At 44.9% G+C, this 20,042-nt stretch overlaps 1 protein-coding gene across 3 annotated transcripts in view; it reads right to left on the minus strand.

The window, feature by feature from the left end:
- LOC118395799 (inositol 1,4,5-trisphosphate receptor type 2-like) overlaps positions 1 to 20,042 on the minus strand; it is a 159,503-nt gene that overhangs the window by 83,854 nt on the left and 55,607 nt on the right. For 2 of the 3 annotated variants that reach the window (XM_035789733.2, XM_035789734.2), the window contains exons 36-37: positions 19,854 to 19,996; positions 19,432 to 19,561 (exon numbers count right to left, since the gene is read on the minus strand). In XM_035789733.2, coding sequence (XP_035645626.1) covers positions 19,432 to 19,561; positions 19,854 to 19,996 — 273 coding nt within the window. The remainder of the gene's footprint in view (positions 1 to 19,431; positions 19,562 to 19,853; positions 19,997 to 20,042) is intronic. The other variant, XM_035789735.2, reaches the window with a different exon arrangement.

Here is a 20,042-nt window from a genome sequence, read left to right on the forward strand (position 1 = left end):
CTGCTGAGACACTCCAGCCACGAGGTCTAGCATTGTCTTGTATTAGGAGGAACCCAGGGCCAACCGCACCAGCATATGGTCTCACAAGGGGTCTGAGGATCTCATCTCAGTACATAAATGGCAGTCAGGCTACCTCTGGCGAGCACATGGAGGGCTGTGCGGCCCCCCAAAGAAATGCCACCGCACATTATGACTGACACACCGCCAAACCGGTCATGCTGGAGGATGTTGCAGGCAGCAGAACGTTCTCCACGGCGTCTCTAGACTCTGTCACATCTGTCACATGTGCTCAATGTGAACCTGCTTTCATTTGTGAAGAGCACAGGGCGCCAGTGGCGAATTTGCCAATCTTGGTGTTCTCTGGCAAATGCCAAACGTCCTGCACGGTGTTGGGCTGTAAGCACAAACCCCACCTGTGGACGTCGGGCCTTCATACCACCCTCATGGAGTCTGTTTCTGACCGTTTGAGCAGACACATGCACATTTGTGGCCTGCTGGAGGTCATTTTGCAGGGCTCTGGCAGTGCTCCTCCTGCTCCTCCTTGCACAACGGCGGAGGTAGTGGTCCTGCTGCTGGGTTGTTGCCCTCCTACGGCCTTCTCCACGTCTCCTGATGTACTGGCCTGTCTCCTGGTAGCGCCTCCATGCTCTGGACACTACGCTGACAGACACAGCAAACCTTCTTGCCACAGCTCGCATTGATGTGCAATCCTGGATGAGCTGCACTACCTGAGCCACTTGTGTGGGTTGTAGACTCCGTCTCATGCTACCACTAGAGTGAAAGCACCGCCAGCATTCAAAAGTGACCAAAACATCAGCCAGGGAGCATAGGAACTGAGAAGTGGTCTGTGGTCACCACCTGCAGAACCACTCCTTTATTGGGGGTGTCAGGGTTGGGTTATAAAAAAATATCAGAAACTATGAACATCCCACGGAGCACCATTAAATCCATTATTAAAAAATGGAAAGAATATGGCACCACAACAAACCAGCCAAGAGAGGGCCGCCCACCAAAACTCACGGACCAGGCAAGAAGGGCATTAATCAGAGAGGCAACAAAGAGACCCAAGATAACCCTGAAGGAGCTGCAAAGGTCCACAGCGGAGACTGGATTATCTGTCCATAAGACCACTTTAAGCCATACACTCCACAGAGCTGGGCTTTACAGAAGAGTGTCCAGAAAAAAAGCCACTGCTTAAAGAAAAAAATAAGCAAACATGTTTGGTGTTTGCCAAAACTGGACTGGCCTAGTCAAAGCCCAGACATGTTTTATTTTATTTTATGTTTAATTTTGCACGACCAATTTTTCAGTTTTTGATTTGTTAAAAAAGTTTGAAATATCCAATAAATGTCGTTCCACTTCATGATTGTGTCCCACTTGTTGTTGATTCTTCACAAAAAATACAGTTTTATATATTTATGTTTCAAGCCTGAAATGTGGCAAAAGGTCGCAAAGTTCAAGGGGGCCGAATACTTTCACAAGGCACTGTACATCTTAAAGGCATCCCAAATGACATTAGGGGTTGGCTTTTCTCTGTCTTCTGTCTACATTTGTAATGGTAAAGGTTGATTTTTTTTGTTTCGTATTTAAGACATTTCAGATACAGAAGATGAGCTCTGTCCATTCTCCCGAATTATATTGCCAAGTGTATTTTCTATTGGTGCAATTTAGCATGATACCAGAGAATAATCCGATATCACTATATCATGATTATTTTTAATCCAGTAAATTGTTGAGTGGATTTTTTAAATAAAAAAAATGTAGTCAATTCTTGAATAGCTTTTCTTACCTTGAGAAACAAAGGAATAGTCATTTGTAGTTGGGAATCGTAATTTCCAGGTGTCCTTTAAGATTAAACATTTTCAGCCTCTTTGGAAGCTCCCTAAATGTGCATTTTCTATTACTACATCTGTTAATCTTATCAAAAGTATGATTTAGGTCACCTGCTAAAATAATAGTTCCTGTCTCGATCTGATCATATATTGTTTGATTTTATCTAAAAACATCAGATTTACACCTGGTGAGATAATCAACGAAATCAATGTGTGTGTCACCATGTAAGGTACAATTCAACATTAGAACACTGCCTTCTTGGTCCATGTGCTGGTAATAAAGGAAAAAGGGTGTGTCCTTATTCATCAGGATGCCTACACCGCTGACGGTACTACAATATTTTAGTTTTATTTCACCTTTATTTAACCAGGTAAGCTCGTTGAGGACAAGTTCTCATTTACAATTGCGACCTGGTCAAGATAAAGCAAAGCAGTGCGACACAAACAACACCACAGAGTAACACATGGAATAAACAAATGTACAGTCAATAACACAATAGAAAAAAAAGAAAGCCTATATAAAGTGTGTACAAATGGTGTGAGGAGGTAAGGCAATAAATAGGCCATAGTAGTGAAGTAATTACAGTTTAGCAAATTAACACTGGAGTGATAGATGAGCAGATGATGATGCAAGTAGAAATACTGATGTGCAAAAGAGCAGAAAAATATATAAAAATAATATTGGGATGGGGTAGGTAGATTGGGTGGGCTATTTACATATGGGCTATGTACAGCTGCAGTGATCGGTTTGCTGATGTTTAAAGTTAGTGAGGGAAATATAAGTCTGCAGCTTCAGCGAATTCAGCAATTCGTTCCAGTCATTGGCAGCAGAGAACTGGAAGGAAAGGCGGCCAAAGGCAGGAATTGGCTTTGTGGGGATGACCAGTGAAATATACGTGCTGGTGGGTGCTGCTATGGTGACCAGTGAGCTGAGATAAGACGGAGCTTTACCTAGCAAAGATTTATAGATGACCTGGAGCCAGTGGGTCTGGCGACGAAGATGTCGCGAAGGCCAGCCGACTAGATATACAGGTCGCAGTGGTGGGTGGTATAAGGGGCTTTGGTAACAAACCGGATGGCACTGTGATAGACTGCATCCAGTTTGCCGAGTAGAGTATTGGAAGCTATTTTACAGATGACGTCGCCGAAGTCGAGGATCGGTAGGATAGTCAGTTTTAAGAGGGTAAGTTTGGCAGTGTTGTTGCGAAATAGAAAGACGATTCTAGATTTGATTTTGGATTGGAGATGTTTAATATGAGCCTGGAAGGAGAGTATATAGTCTAGCCAAACACCTAGGTATTTGTCGTTGTCCACATATTCTAAGTCCGAACAGTCCAGAGTAGTGATGCTAGACGGGCGGGCAGGTGCGGGCAGCGATCGGTTGAAGAGCATGCATTTAGTTTTACTTGTATTTAAGAGCAGTTGGAGGCCACGGAAGGAGAGTTGTATGGCATTGAATCTCGTCTGGAGGTTAGTGAACACAGTGTCCAAAGAAGGGCCAGATGTATTCAGAATGGTGTCATCTGCATAGAGGTGGATCGGGGAATCACCAGCATTAAGAGCGACATCGTTGATATATACAGAGAAAAGAGTCGGCCCAAGAATTGAAACCTATGGTACCCCAATAGAGACTGCCAGAGGCCCGGACAACAGGCCCTCTGATTTTACACACTGAACTCTATCTGAGAAGAGTGAACCAGACGAGGCAGTCATTTGAGAATCCAAAGCTATTGAGTCTGCCGAACAGAATATGGTGATTGACAGAGTCAAAAGCCTTGGCCAGGCCGATGAAGACGGCTGCACAGTAATGTCTTTTATCGATGGCGGTTATGATATCGTTTAGGACCTTGAGCGTGGCTGAGGTGCATCCGTGACCAGCTCAGAAACCGGATTGCACAGCGGAGAAAGTTTGGTGGTTTTCTAAATGGCCAGGCATCTATTCTCCATGGACTTAACAGTGTCCCAAAACTTTTTGGAGTTAGAGCGACAGGATGCAAATTTCTGTTTGAAAAAGCTTGCTTTTGCTTTCCCTGACTGACTGCATGTATTGGTTTGTGACTTCCCTGAAAAGTTGCATATCACGGGGACCATTCGATGCTACTGCAGTCCGCCACAGGATGTTTTTGTGCTGGTCAAGGGCAGTCAGGACAGTGGCAGCACAGACCTCTCCAACCCAGCACCTCTTTAATTAAATATTGCATTTCTCCATTAAAAAAATCTATAACTCTTGCAAAGAAAACCACATCTTCTGACAATCGCTTGAAGTGTTCAAGAACCATATGTTCCCTTCCCCATCAAGTGATGAGTTGGTCTTTACTTGTATAAAATCAAATTTAGCCTTCTTTTCCATCTATCATTGAAGAACAAATATATATTTTTTTATCAGACATGACATATGAGGGGGCGGTGAACATTCTACAGAATGGGATGATCATAGTATAAATACATCGTTATTGTATACATTACATATATAGAGCATGTCAGAAAGTAAGCTGAGCAGACATAAAAATGAAAAAAAATTGTATGCCTTTTTAGGGATTTTAAGCTCCAACCCGTCTTCTAATGTACCAAAAAAAGTGGATTATGTCATTGTACATATATTGGAGAAAGACTGCCACTTAAGTACTGCGGTCTGTATGTATTACCTTATAAATTAAGGTATAGTGGTAGGTGGGGGGCTACTTGGGGAGAGTGGGTCCACAGAGAGACTGAAATTGGATGAGTAGAGGCCCCACGCACACCTTAGAGAAGTGTCTAATGCCCTTCCAGTCACCCCATCTCAAACCCCTGGATGAAGCTTCTCTCTCCAAATCCCTCCTTCCCTCTCTCCCAAAGCAAATCCATTCCTCTCCACCACCCCGATCCAGCCCCCCCCTTCACCCCACCCAAGCCAACATTATACCAACCTCCCATCTTTGCTCACCCTTGCTCACTCAAACTTGTCCCACCCTCCCTCCCATATCTACCAAAGCAAAGCTTATCACCACCTCCCATCCTTGCCCTCTCTCACCCACCCAGGCAAAATGTATCCAAACCTCTCACAGCTTCTTGACACATAACCGCTTAACCCGGAAGCCAGCCGCACCAATGTGTCAGAGGAAACTCCATGCACCCACACAAAATGTGAAGAAATCCAAAGGGTCAGAATACCTTTGCACGGCACTGTATGTGTGTGTGTGACTAGCTGACTGGTGAAGTTGTTTGGTTATCCGTCAAGCTGCTTTGTCTAGGGCGGCTGGTGTGAAACTTGGCAAGAGTTACAGAGAGAGAAAGGAGTAGAGCGAGCGAGAGAGAAAGGAGTAGAGCGAACGAGCGAGAGAGAGAAAGAAAGGAGTAGAGCGAGAGAGAGAGAGAGAGAGACAGAAAGATAGAGAGAGAGAGAGACAGAAAGATAGAAAAAGTGTGTGACGCTTTTTCCTTTGTTAACAAAAACGGGAGCCATGTTTACGCATACACAGGGCACACATGCACACGTGTGACTGCACACAGACACAGGGCACACATGCACACGTGTGAATGCACACAGACACAGGGCACACATGCACACGTGTGAATGCACACAGACACAGGGCAAAATGAAATAATTCACTCCTTACGTGTCCTGGTTGAGATAACCTAAAAGCAGTCTTCTCACATTTATTGCCAATGACCAGATTGCACAGCAGACAGGTGTTTTCCCTGATTAGATACTGTTCCTTTTCAAACTACATCCAAAGAAAACCTAGTGAGATTTTCATAAAGACACTGGTACTATCATATAGTTATGTTCCTGCACTGCAGTACACAAATCTTCTAAATCCCATTTGTCAATTTCACCTGCCTACAAATCAAAATTGATTGACAGGCTCTAAATTATTTATAAATGCAATGGTTTAACTACACAGAGCATTGTCATCGCGCCTACTCATCCCTGTACACAAAGCTCATCCCAAACTCATACCTGCCCCATGCGGTGCCTTCCTCAGACCAGACACATGGGACAGGTAGAGCTCTAAACATGAACACTGTCCTTATTCCTAATCCAAACACATTACACTACACTCTAGAGGGCCAAACTAGAAATCCTTCTCAGCCTACTGCAGATCCATCAGTCAGTTCACTGTCTGCCCCTGCCACGACCCAGAGTGCGAGAGAGTGCGAGAGAGTGCGAGAGAGCGCGAGAGAGTGCGAGAGAGTGCGAGAGAGTGCGAGAGAGTGCGAGAGAGTGCGAGAGAGTGCGAGAGAGAGAGAGTGCGAGAGAGAGAGAGAGTGCGAGAGAGAGAGAGAGAGTGCGAGAGAGAGAGAGAGAGTGCGAGAGAGAGAGAGAGTGCGAGAGAGAGAGAGAGTGCGAGAGAGAGAGAGAGAGCGAGAGAGAGAGAGAGAGAGAGTGCGAGAGAGAGAGAGAGAGAGAGTGCGAGAGAGAGAGAGAGAGAGTGAGAGAGAGAGAGAGAGAGAGTGCGAGAGAGAGAGAGAGAGAGAGAGTGCGAGAGAGAGAGAGAGAGAGTGCGAGAGAGAGAGTGCGAGAGAGAGAGTGCGAGAGAGAGACAGAGAATCGAGGCAGAGCGATAGAAAGAGAGAGGGAATGAGAAAGAGGCTCACACTCGCTCTAGTGAGAGAGAAAAAGAGGAGGGAACGTGATGGTCCGCGTGACGCTGGCTCAGACACTGCAGGCGGTTACGTAAGTGCACCCCCTGCCCCGTCTCCTCATGGACTGAGCAGACGCCGCTCTCCTCCAATCCCTCGCCCCGCAGCCGCGGCCCGCTTTTTTCCCTCCGCTCACATGGCTCTTCACATGCTACCTTCCTTGCTCTCTCTTTCTCCCTCCCTCTCTCTTCCACTCACTCGAGTGCTCCCTCTCCTCCACCCACTCACTGCGCCCCAGGGATCCACCAACCTCTGCTGTCGCTTTTCTCTTTCTCTTTTCCTTGCACGCTCCTGTGGAGTGAGACAGCAGCGCCACACTCAGGGCAACGGGGATATTAAAATCAAATGTTAGTCACATGCGCCGGGTACAACAGGTGTAGTAGACCTTACAGTGAAATTGCTTACTTATGAGCCCCAAACAATGCAGTTTAAAAAAAATATGAATAAGAAATAAAACTAACTATCACACACACACACACACACACACACACACACACACACACACACACACACACACACAATGCCACAAATAAGCACTCGGAACACACAGACATTCTTAGTCTTTTTAAAACATACCAATATGTTTTTGCACTTGTAAATGTCACAGTGCTTTTGACTGCATAATTTACTCTGTGAATGATATATCAGAGTACAAGCTCTGGCTTAGTCACCTGTGTATTTGAGTAGGATTATGAATAACATTTAGCAACATGATCTCAATACAATTACCAGTGCTATTCTCCAAAAGGCAATGGCATATCAAGACAGCACTACTTTTACTGTGTGTAAACTATGTCTCATCTCCTGATCATCCTCTACTGCAACTAGCAGCAGACCGGCTTCACTTTACCCTCCAGAGGTGACCACCAACCCAGGAATAACTTTCTCCCAACACCCTCTCCCTACTTCACAGGCCCATGTTGGAGAGAGAGAGAGAGAGAGAGAGAGGAGCACTCCTGCACCCCCACTCACTGCAGTATTGATTTGTTTGTTCAGAGTTTTACCACCTCCATCCCTCCTCCCTCCCTCCCTCCCTTAATTCATCACTTTCTCCCTCACAGTGTGAGCTTGTCCTCGAGTGCCTGCCTTATATAACAGCATGGAGAGGCCCACAGAATACCGATGAGAAGTCTGGGCTCAGGACCCACTCACACACCGAGAAAGACAGACGGAGGCTAGAGCACTGTGGGCTACTGCAAGACCTGATCGGAGTGCAGCCCACCCGCTCCATCATGGCAGTGCAATATGAACCAACCAAGCATCATGCTTCATCTTAAAAGAGGAATTTTAAAAAACAAATGTTCTGGTTAATCAACCTCTGTGGCATCAATAGTGGTCTTAAACATCAATTTTAGTGCCAAAATTGACTATAAATTGCAAATACTTCAGCAAAATGGAATGCTGAGCCTCAAATAGCTGTCTGTCCCTTTTAATAGCCGAGGGAAATGACACATTTCAGCAAATAAACGCCTGTTTCAAATAAAGGTCTAAATGAATTGTTTACGAGGTTACCATAAATTGTTTACAAGGTTTAATGTTTGATTTGTTACATTAAATAATTCAGTAATGACTTGAAAAAATGATGGCAATCATCCATTTTTAACAGCCAGTAAGAAACTGATAGCCATTGGCTGTTAACAGCTGAAATTTGCTAGCTATTAAGATGTGAGATTTAGGAAATTAACGATGTACATAAATCATTGGATATTGAGTTACATTTTTAAAAATGTATATAGAGTACCAATCAAAAGTTGAGTCACCTACTAATTCAAGGGTTTTTCTTTATTCTTTTGTATTTTCTACATTGTAAAATAATAGAAGACATCAAAACTATGAAATAACATATTGACTCCAAGTCGTAACCAACAAAAATAAAATAGTTAAATCAAAATACACTGCTCTGTTCTTTCAGAACAGGTGTATACACTGCTCCAAAAAATAAAGGGAACACTAAACAACACAATGTAACTCCAAGTCAATCACACTTCTGTGAAATCAAACTGTCCACTTAGGAAGCAACACTGATTAACAATACATTTCACATGCTGTTGTGCAAATGGAATAGACAACAGGTGGAAATTATAGGCAATTAGCAAGACACCCCCAATAAAGGAGTGGTTCTGCAGGTGGTGACCACAAACCACTTCTCAGTGCCTATGCTTCCTGGCTGATGTTTTGGTCACTTTTGAATGCTGGCGGTGCCACGTTGTGCCACAGACTGTCCAGGAGTTGGCGGATGCTTTAGTCCAGGTCTGGGAGGAGATCCCTCAGGAGACCATCTGCCACCTCATCAGGAGCATGCCCAGGCATTGTAGGGAGGTCATACAGGCACGTGGAGGCCACACACACTACTGAGCCTCATTTTGACTTGTTTTAAGGGCATTACATCAAAGTTGGATCAGCCTGTAGTGTGGTTTTCCACTTTAATTTTGAGTGTGAAGTGACTCCAAATCCAGACCTCCATGGGTTGATCAATTTGATTTCCATTGATAATTTGTGTGATTGTTGTCAGCACATTCAACAATGCAAAGAAAAAAGTATTTAATAAGAATATTTCATTCATTCAGATCTAGGATGTGTTATTTTAGTGTTCCCTTAATTTTTTTGAGCAATGTATATTTTATATTCTTTATTATTTAAAAAAAAAAATAGTACCCTTGAATGAGTAGTTGTCCAAACTTTTGACTGGTACTATATATAGCTAGATGATAGATAGATGGACACACACACACAACACACACACGATTAAACTTTTTTGTCATTGAACAAGTACAGTACAACAAAATGCAGTTAGCATCTGACCAGCAGGGCAAATAAAAGAGTGCAAAAAATGTACAAGTGAAACAAATTAAGTACAAGTGTTATTAAGTGGGATGTATAAATGTGCAAAGAAGGCAAAGGGCAAGTACAAATGGCAAGTCTAAATGTGCAATGAAGGCAAAGGGCAAGTACAAATGGCAAGTCTAAATGTGCAATGAAGGCAAAGGGCAAGTACAAATGGCAAGTCTAAATGTGCAATGAAGGCAAAGGGCAAGTACAAATGGCAAGTCTAAATGTGCAATGAATGCAAATTGAAAGTGCAAGGAGGCATCCAACTGAAATGCAGGGATAGCAGCAATGAGGTTATCAAGGTAGGCATGTACAACTGAATAATATCCTTAATCAGACTTCGCAAAGCAATGTCAGAGTCCAGTAGTACCGTGAAGAGTGCAAAGAGAGTAATGCAATAAGGTCCCTGAGAGGCAGTACTAAGCAGTGGGCAGGTGGATATGGCTAGTGCCAGAGTGTCAGAGTTCAGCAGGGTTACAGTAGCTGGAAAGAAACTGTTATTGAGCCTGTTAGTGCAGGAACGTAGAGACCTGTACCGCCTGCCTGATGGTAGGAGGAAAAACAGTTTGTGGCATGGTTGTGAAAGGTCCCTGATGATACCGCACCCTACGTAGACACCGCTTGCGCTGGAGGTCTGTGGTGGCAGGGAGCCAGTGATGTGCTGGCAGTTTTCACCACCCGTTGCAGGGCTTTTCCGATCGGCCATAGAGCATCCGCAAACCACACTGTGGTGCAGTTAGTCAGAATGCTCTCGACCGTGCAGCGGTAAAAGTTCACCAGGATCTTGGGAGACAAGTGGGCCTTCTTCAGCCTCCTCAAAAAGTACAGGCGCTGCGGCACCTTTTTGACCAAGGTTGAGGAGGTGAGGGTCCAGGAGAGGTCCTCGGAGATGTAGACACCCAGGAATTTGAAGCTGGGCACACGCTCCACCTCAGTGCCATCAATGAGAACTGGGGCGTGGCTGCAGCTTTTAGACTTCCTGTAATCCACAATGAGCTCCTTGGTTTTCTTTGCATTGAGGGCCAGGTTGTTGTCAGCGCACCATGCAGCCATGTTCTTGACCTCCTCCCTGTAGGCTGACTTGTCATTGTCACTGATCATGCCTACACTACCACTGTGGTGTCGCCTGCTAACTTGACGACGGTGTTGGAACCGTTTACAGGAACGCAGTCGTAGGTGAAGAGGGAGTACGGGAGGGGGCTCAGCACGCGGCCCTGTGGCACACCAGTGTTCAGGTTCAGGGTTGAGTAGGTGAAGTTGTCAAATCCTTTCTCTGAGCTCTACGTACCAAAGGGTCTGAATACTAACACTACCGTTCAAAAGTTTGGAGTCACTTAGAAATGTCCTTGTTTTTGAAAGAAAAGCACTTTTTTTGTCCATTAAAATATCAAATTGATCAGAAATACAGTGTAGACATTAATGTTGAAAATGACTATTGTAGCTAGAAACGGGCTGATTTTTAAAATAGTTTTAAATGGGATATCTGCAAGAATAGACGAGTTGCAGAAGAAAGGTCTTTGTTTCTGGCCATTTTGCACCTGTATTCGAACCCACAAATGCCGACGCTCCAGATACTCAATTAGTCTAAGGAAGGCCAGTTATTTTATCAAATCAAATCATATCAAATTGTATTTGTCACATACACATGGTTAGCAGATGTTAGTGCGAGTGTAGCGAAATGCTTGTGCTTCTAGTTCCGACAATGCAGTAATAACCAACAAGTAATCTAGCTAACAATTCCAAAACTACTACCTTATAGACACAAGGGTAAGGGGATAAAGAATATGTACATAAAGATATATGAATGAGTGATGGTACAGAGCGGCATAGACAAGATACAGTAGATGGTATTGAGTGCAGTATATACATATAAGATGAGTATGTAAACAAAGTGGCATAGTTAAAGTGGCTATTGATACATGTATTACATAAAGATGCAGTAGATGATAGAGTACAGTATATACGTATACATATGAGATGAATAATGTAGGGTATGTAAACATTATATTAGGTAGCATTGTTTAAAGTGGCTAGTGATATATTTTACATCATTTCCCATCAATTCCCATTATTAAAGTGGCTGGAGTTGAGTCAGTGTCAGTGTCCGTGTGTTGGCAGCAGCCACTCAATGTTAGTGGTGGCTGTTTAACAGTCTGATGGCCTTGAGATAGAAGCTGTTTTTCAGTCTCTCGGTCCCAGCTTTGATGCACCTGTACTGACCTCGCCTTCTGGATGATAGCGGGGTGAACAGGCAGTGGCTCGGGTGGTTGTCCTTGATGATCTTTATGGCCTTCCTGTAACATCGGGTGGTGTAGGTGTCCTGGAGGGCAGGTAGTTTGCCCCCGGTGATGCGTTGTGCAGACCTCACTACCCTCTGGAGAACCTTACGGTTGTGGGCGGAGCAGTTGCCGTACCAGGCGGTGATACAGCCCGACAGGATGCTCTCGATTGTGCATCTGTAGAAGTTTGTGAGTGCTTTTGGTGACAAGCCCAAATTTCTTCAGCCTCCTGAGGTTTAAGAGGCGCTGCTGCGCCTTCTTCACGATGCTGTCTGTGTGGGTGGACCAATTCAGTTTGTCTGTGATGTGTACGCCGAGGAACTTAAAACTTACTACCCTCTCCACTACTGTTCCATCGATGTGGATAGGGGGGGTGTTCCCTCTGCTGTTTCCTGAAGTCCACAATCATCTCCTTAGTTTTGTTGACGTTGAGTGAGAGGTTATTTTCCTGACACCACACTCCGAGGGCCCTCACCTCCTCCCTGTAGGCCGTCTCGTCGTTATTGGTAATCAAGCCTACCACTGTTGTGTCGTCCGCAAACTTGATGATTGAGTTGGAGGCGTGCGTGGCCACGCAGTCGTGGGTGAACAGGGAGTACAGGAGAGGGCTCAGAACACACCCTTGTGGGGCCCCAGTGTTGAGGATCAGCGGGGTGGAGATGTTGTTGCCTACCCTCACCACCTGGGGGCGGCCCGTAAGGAAGTCCAGTACCCAGTTGCACAGGGCGGGGTCGAGACCCAGGGTCTCGAGCTTGATGACGAGCTTGGAGGGTACTATGGTGTTAAATGCCAAGCTGTAGTCGATGAACAGCATTCTCACATAGGTATTCCTCTTGTCCAGATGGGTTAGGGCAGTGTGCAGTGTGGTTGAGATTGCATTGTCTGTGGACCTATTTGGGCGGTAAGCAAATTGGAGTGGGTCTAGGGTGTCAGGTAGGGTGGAGGTGATATGGTCCTTGACTAGTCTCTCAAAGCACTTCATGATGACGGAAGTGAGTGCTACAGTTAGTCGTTTAGCTCAGTTACCTTAGCTTTCTTGGGAACAGGAACAATGGTGGCCCTCTTGAAGCATGTGGGAACAACAGACTGGGATAGGGATTGATTGAATATGTCCTTAAACACACCAGCCAGCTGGTCTGCGCATGCTCTGAGGGCGCGGCTGGGGATGCCGTCTGGGCCTGCAGCCTTGCGAGGGTTGACACGTTTAAATGTTTTCCTCACGTCGGCTGCAGTGAAGGAGAGTCCGCATGTTTTAGTTGCGGGCAGTGTCAGTGGCACTGTATTGTCCTCAAAGCGGGCAAAAAAGTTATTTAGTCTGCCTGGGAGCAAGACATCCTGGTCCGTGACGATGCTGGTTTTCTTTTTGTAATCCGTGATTGACTGTAGACCCTGCCACCTACCTCTTGTGTCTGAGTCGTTGAATTGAGATTCTACTTTGTCTCTATACTGACGCTTAGCTTGTTTGATTGCCTTGCGGAGGGAATAGTTACACTGTTTGTATTCGGTCATGTTTCCAGTCACCTTGCCCTGATTAAAAGCAGTGGTTCGCGCTTTCAGTTTCACGCGAATGCTGCCATCAATCCACGGTTTCTGGTTTGGGAATGTTTTAATCGTTGCTATGGGAACGACATCTTCAACGCACGTTCTAATGAACTCGCACACCGAATCAGCGTATTCGTCAATGTTGTTTTCTGACGCAATACGGAACATATCCCAGTCCACGTGATGGAAGCAGTCTTGGAGTGTGGAATCAGATTGGTCGGACCAGCGTTGAACAGACCTCAGCGCGGGAGCTTCTTGTTTTAGTTTCTGTCTGTAGGCAGGGATCAACAAAATGGAGTCGTGGTCAGCTTTTCCGAAAGGAGGGCGGGGAAGTTGGAATAGCAATGATCCAAGGTTTTTCCAGCCCTGGTTGCGCAATCGATATGCTGATAAAATTTTGTTTTCAGATTAGCCTTGTTAAAATCCCCAGCTACAATGAATGCAGCCTCCGGATATATGGATTCCAGTTTGCAAAGAGTCAAATAAAGTTCAGAGCCATCGATGTGTCTGCTTGGGGGGGAATATATACGGCTGTGATTATAATCAAAGAGAAGTCCCTTGGTAGATTTTTTAATTTTACCTTTATTTAACCAGGCAAGTCAGTTAAGAACATATTCTTATTTTCAATGACGGCCTGGGAACAGTGGGTTAACTGCCTGTTCAGGGGCAGAACGACAGATTTGTACCTTGTCAGCTCGGGGGTTTGAACTCGCAACCTTCCGGTTACTAGTCCAACGCTCTAACCACTAGGCTACGCTGGTCTACATTTGATTGTGAGGAATTCTAAATCAGGTGAACAGAAGGACTTGAGTTCCTGTATGTTGTGGCCACACCACGTCACGTTAACCAATAAGCATACGCCCCCGCCCCTCTTCTTACCAGAAAGATGTTTGTTTCTGTCGGCGCGATGCGTGGAGAAACCAGCTGACTGCACCGTCTCCGATAGAGTCTCTCCAGTGAGCCATGTTTCCGTGAAGCAAAGAACGTTAGTCTGTGATGTCCCTCTGGAATGCTACCCTTGCTCGGATTTCATCAACCTTGTTGTCAAGAGACTGGACATTGGCGAGGAGAATGCTAGGGAGTGGTGCACGATGTGCCCGTCTCCGGAGTCTGACCAGAAGACCGCTTCGTTTTCCCCTTTTTCGAAGTCATTTTTTGGGGTCGCCGGCTGGGATCCAGTCCTGGGTGAAAGGCAGAACACAGGATCCGCTTCGCGAAAGTCATATTCTTGGTTGTACTGATAGTGAGTTGACGCTGCTCTTATGTTCAGTAGTTCTTCTCGACTGTATGTAATGAAACCTAAGATAACCTGGGGTACCAATGTAAGAAATAACAGGTAAAAAAAAACTAAATACTGCATAGTTTCCTAGGAACGCGAAGCGAGGCGGCCATCTCTGTCGGCGCAGGACGTATTTTGTTACGTGTGTTCAGGTGTGTTGGCCACACGAAAACCCCCCCAAAAAACTGCATGCGCCGGAAGTCTAACCTGACAGACTGGGGTCTGTTGGTTAGGAAGTCAAAAGTCCAGTTACAGAGAGAGGGGCTGATCCCTAGGTCATGGAGTTTGGTGACCAGCCTAGAAGGAATGACTGTATTGAATGCGGAGCTAAAGTCTATGAACAGCGTTCTCACATAGGTGTTGGTTTTGTCCAGATGGGTCAAGGCAGAGTGTAAAGCTGTGGAGATGGCGTCCTCTGTAGACTTGTTCGGTCGGTAGGCAAACTGGTGGGGATCCAGTGTTGGAGGGAGGCAGGACTTAAGGTAGGCCAAAACCAGTCTTTCGAAGCACTTCATGATCATGGGGGTGAGTGCAACAGGTCGGAGGTAATTCAGGTTTGGCACTGGCACAATGGTTGAGGTCTTAAAGCATGTATGGACAACAGCCTGGGCCAGTGACAGGTTGAAAATGGCATTGAAGACCTTGTCCAGCTGCCCAGTACATGCACTGAGCACACGACCGGGGACACCATCAGGACCAGCATCCTTGCGTGCATTCATCCTGCTCAGTGCAGACAACACATCTGCAATGGATAGTCTGAAATGGAGGTTGTCTGGGGGGAGCTCAGCTTTGATGGCTGGATCTTTGTTGTCCCTGTCGAAGCGAGCATGGAACCTGTTTAACTTGTCAGCAGTGGAGACGTCGCTGGCTGTGGGGGTAGGTTTTTTGGCCGGTAGTCTGTGATGGCTTGGATGCCCTACCACATGCGTCGAGGGTCGGAGTTGTTGTTGAAGTGCTCCTCAATCCACAGTTTGTGGTCATGTTTCGCCATCTTGATGTTCTTTTTCAGGTGGCCCTGGATGAGCTGTAGGCTTCCCCATCGCCGGAACTGAAAGCAGCGTTGCGTGCCTTTAGTAGAAGTTGGACCTCTCTGTTCATCCAAGGCTTCTGGTTTGGGAAGGTCTTTATTAGTTGATGGGTGGTGACATTGTTGATGCAGATGTTGATGGAATTCAGAATGGAAGAAGCAGCTCACTGAAGACAGCTGCAGCCGACATGCAGTTCAGTCCCTTTCCGTGGTAACATGGACTCTTTACAAAGTGATGAAACTTTGTTGGTCCTTGTTTCAGCGAGGTTTTGTAGCAAATTAGTATCATTAGATACATGCACCCAAAAATAGGGCATACTGAGACGGTGTGTTATTCAAATTATTATAATGTTGATCGTGGTCATTTGACTGACAAACAACCGTCATTCAAAACCGTCACAGCCCTAGTTAGCATCACAATCACAAGGGTCATTCCTTAACTTCTTGGATATAGGGGGCGCTCTTTTAATTTATGGATAAAAAAAGTTCCCGTTTTAAACAAGATATTGTGTCACGAAAAGATGTTCAACTATGCATATAATTGACAGCTTTGGAAAGAAAACTCTGCTGTTTCCAAAACTGGAAAGATATTATCTGTGAGTGCCACAGAACTGATGCTACAGGCGAAACCAAGATGAAATTTCAAACAGGAAATGCCCCAGATTTTGAAGGCGCTGTGTTCCAACGTCTCCTTATATGGCTGTGAATGCGCAAGGAATGAGCCTACACTTTCTGTCATTTCCCCAAGGTGTCTGCAGCATTGTGACGTATATGTAGGCATATCATTGGAAGATTGACCATAGACTACATTTACCAGGTGCTCGCTTGGTGTCCTCCGTTGCAATTATTGCGTAATCTCCAGCTGCGTGTATTTTTCCATTTGCGTCAGAGGAGAAACCCAACTACCACGAATGACTTATCATCGAATAGATGTGTGAAAAACACATTGAGGATTGATTCTAAACAAAGTTTGCCATGTTTCTGTCGATATTATGGAGTTAAATTGGAAAAAAGTTTGCCGTTGTAATGACTGAATTTTCTGGGTTTTTTCTTAGCAAAACGTGATGAACAAAACGGAGCGATTTCTCCTACACAAATAAGCTTTTTGGAAAAACGGAACATTTGCTATCTAACTGAGAGTCTCCTTGAAAACATCAGAAGGTCTTCAAAGGTAAATTATTTTATTTGAATGCTTTTCTTGTTTTTGTTAAAATGTTGCCTGCTGAATGCTAGGCTTAATGCTATGCTAGCTATCAATACTCTTACACAAATGCTTGTGTAGCTATGGTTGAAAAGCATACTTTGAAAATCTGAGATGACAGTGTTGTTAACAAAAGGCTAAGCTTGTGAGCCAATATATTTATTTAATTTCATTTGCCATTTTCATGAATAGTTAACGTTGCGTTATGGTAATGAGCTTGAGGCTATGATTACGCTCCCGGATACGGGATTGCTCGATGCAAGAAGTTAAGCCAAAGTATGGTGGCTATTTGGGATATTTCAACTACGGTGAGTGAAGAGGAACACAAAATGGTAGGCTACAGCGAACATAACACGCCCATTGAACAAACCAAGACAACTCTCGTTTGCCTCAGTCACGGCTTCTAGCATTTCTTTAATGAGGCAGAAAGAAAGACGAATTAAGTGAGTTCAGCCTCCCTTCAATTTGCCTTCACCTGTAACTGAAGCCAAATTGTATTTTTTTATTTCACCTTTATTTAACCAGGTAGACAGGTTTTATTGCACATTTATTTAACCAGGTAGGCTAGTTGAGAACAAGTTCTCATTTACAACTGTGACCTGGTCAAGATAAAGCAAAGCAGTGCGACAAAATCAAACACAGAGTTACACATAAACAAAGGTACAGTGAATAACACATTAGAAACAAAATCTATGTACAGTGTGTGCAAATGTAGAAGAGTAGGGAGGTAGGCAATAAATAGGTCATAGATGCGGATTATTTACAATTTAGCATTAACACTGGAGTGATGGATTGCAGATGATGATGTGCAGGTAGAGATACTGGGGTGCAAAAGAGCAAGAGGGTCAGTAATAATATGGGGGTGAGGTAGTTGGGTGTATTATTTACAGATTGGCTGTGTACAGGTAGAGTGATCGGTAAACTGCTCTGACGGCTGAGGTTTAAAGTTAGTGAGGGAGATATAAGACTCCAGCTTCAGTGATTTTTGCAATTCTTCCAGTCATTGGCAGCAGAGAACTGGAGGGAAAGGCGACCAAAGTAAGTGTTGGCTTTGGGGATGACCAGTGAAATATACCTGCTGGAGCGTGTGCTAAGGGTGGGTGTTGCTATGGTGACCAGTGAGCTGAGATAAGGCCCCCACCATTACCTAGAATAGACCTATAGATGACCTCGAGCCAGTGGGTCTGGCGACGAATATGTAGCGAGGGCCAGCCAATGAGAACATACAGGTCGCAGTGGTAGGTGGTATATGGGGCTTTGGTTACAAAATGGATGGCACTGTAATAGACTGCACCCAGTTTACTGAGTAGAGTGTTTGAGGCTATTTTGTAAATTACTTCGCTGAAGTCAAGGATCAGTAGGATAGTCTTTTACGAGGGTATATTTGACAGCACGAGTGAAGGATGCTTTGTTACGAAATAGTAAGCCAATTGTAGATTTAATTTTGGATGGGAGATCCTTAATGTGAGTCTGGAAGAAGAGTTAACAGTCTAACCAGACACCAAGGTATTTGTAGTTGTCTACATATTCTAAGTCAGAACTGTCCAGAGTAGTGATGCTAGTCGGGCGGGAGGGTGCGGGCAGCAATCGGTTGAAGAGCATGCACTTAGTTTTACTAGCATTTAAAAGCAGTTGGAAGCCTCGGAACGAGTGTTGTATGACATTGAAGCTTGTTTGGAGGTTTGTTAGCACAGTGTTTAAGGAAGGGCCAGATGTATACAGAATGGTTTCATCTGCGTAGAAGTGGATCAGAGAATCACCAGCAGCAAGAGCAACATCATTGATGTATACAGAGAAAAGAGTCTGCCAGAGGTCCGGACAACCGGCCCTCAGATTTGACACACTGAACTCTATCAGAAGTAGTTGGTGAACCAGGCACCCATGACCAGCTCGGAAACCAGATTGCATAGTGGAGAAGGTAGAGTGGGATTCGAAATGGTGACTGATCTGTTAGTTAACTTGAAGTTTGAAGATTTTAGAAAGGCAGGGCAGGATGGATATTGGCCTATAACAGTTTGGGTCTAGAGTGTCTCCCCCTTTGAAGATGGGGATGACCGCGGCAGCTTTCCAATCTTTGGGGATCTCAGACGATTTGAAAGAGAGATTGAACAGGTTAGTAATAGGGGTTGCAACAATTTCGGTGGATAATTTTAAAAAGAGAAGGTCCAGATTGTCTCGCCCAGCTGATTTGTAGGGATCCAGATTTTTTTGCCCTTTCAGAACATCAGCTGTCTGGATTTGGGTGAGGGAGAAGCGGGGGGGCTTTGGCAAGTTGCTACAGGGGCTGCTGAGATGTTGGCTGGGGTAGCCAGGTGGAAAGCATGGCCAGTCGTAGACAAATGCTTTTTGAAATTATCAATTATCATAGATTTATCGGTGGTGACGGTGTTTCCTATCCTCAGTGCAGTGGGCAGCTGGGAGGTGGGTGCTCTTATTCTCCGTGTCCCAAAACATTTTGGAATTAGTGCTACAGGATGCAAATTTCTGTTTGAAGAAGCTAGCCTTAGCTTTCCTAACTGACTGAGTATATTGGTTTCGGACTTCCCTGAAAAGTTGCATATTGAGGGGGCTATTCGATGCTAATGCAGAACGCACAGGATGTTTTTGTGCTGGTCAAGAGCAGTCAAGTCTGGGGTGAACCAATGGTTATCTGTTCTTAGTTCTACATTCTTTGAATGGGGCATGCTAGTGTGGTTGATGACAACCAACAGTATACATTCTTTTGTATCGTAGCCTTGGGTATTGATACAGTATCATATTGATGTTCTGCACATCCCTATACCAAAAATACCTTGTATATAAACAAACTCTTGTCTCACCATGTCTGGATCAGTACTCACAGGCTCATCGAAGGCCTCCTTCTTATCCAGCATTTCTCTAAGTGTCTGCAGGATCTTAATACACAGTTTTTCCTCTTTGTCCATCAGCTTCTTGGTGTGTTTGATCAGTCTGAATGACAAGGGGAAGGGTACAGGTGGAAGATGAGTATCATGGCTTCAAGTCATCTAAACACACCAACAGACATGTGACCTATGACTGGAGGATTATGAATAACACAATCATACATTAGAACATATCTTTTCAGAAACATTTAGGAGAAGTCACAGTTAGATAGTCTAAAGTAAATCACAAACCAGAACAATGGTAGGTCAAATGCTAACTTTGCACTGGTCTAAATGCTCTGTAAATGCAGCACATAGATAGTGTATCTGTGATCAGTGTCTGCATCTGCATCACTCACTTGGACATGAAGGCTCCACTCTCACAGCGCAGTCTGGCAGCCTCTGGGAACAACAGCTCAGGGCTGTGTAGTACATCCACCAACACAGAGAACTCGGCCTGCACCTTAGGACTGAACTGCTCCTCTAGACACGCCACCACACCCTGGACACAACACAGTATAATGCTCTCTGCAGTATAGTGTGTGTGT

The sequence above is a fragment of the Oncorhynchus keta genome, chromosome 17 (genome assembly GCF_023373465.1).
Source record: "Oncorhynchus keta strain PuntledgeMale-10-30-2019 chromosome 17, Oket_V2, whole genome shotgun sequence".
Taxonomy (NCBI): Eukaryota; Metazoa; Chordata; class Actinopteri; order Salmoniformes; family Salmonidae; genus Oncorhynchus; species Oncorhynchus keta.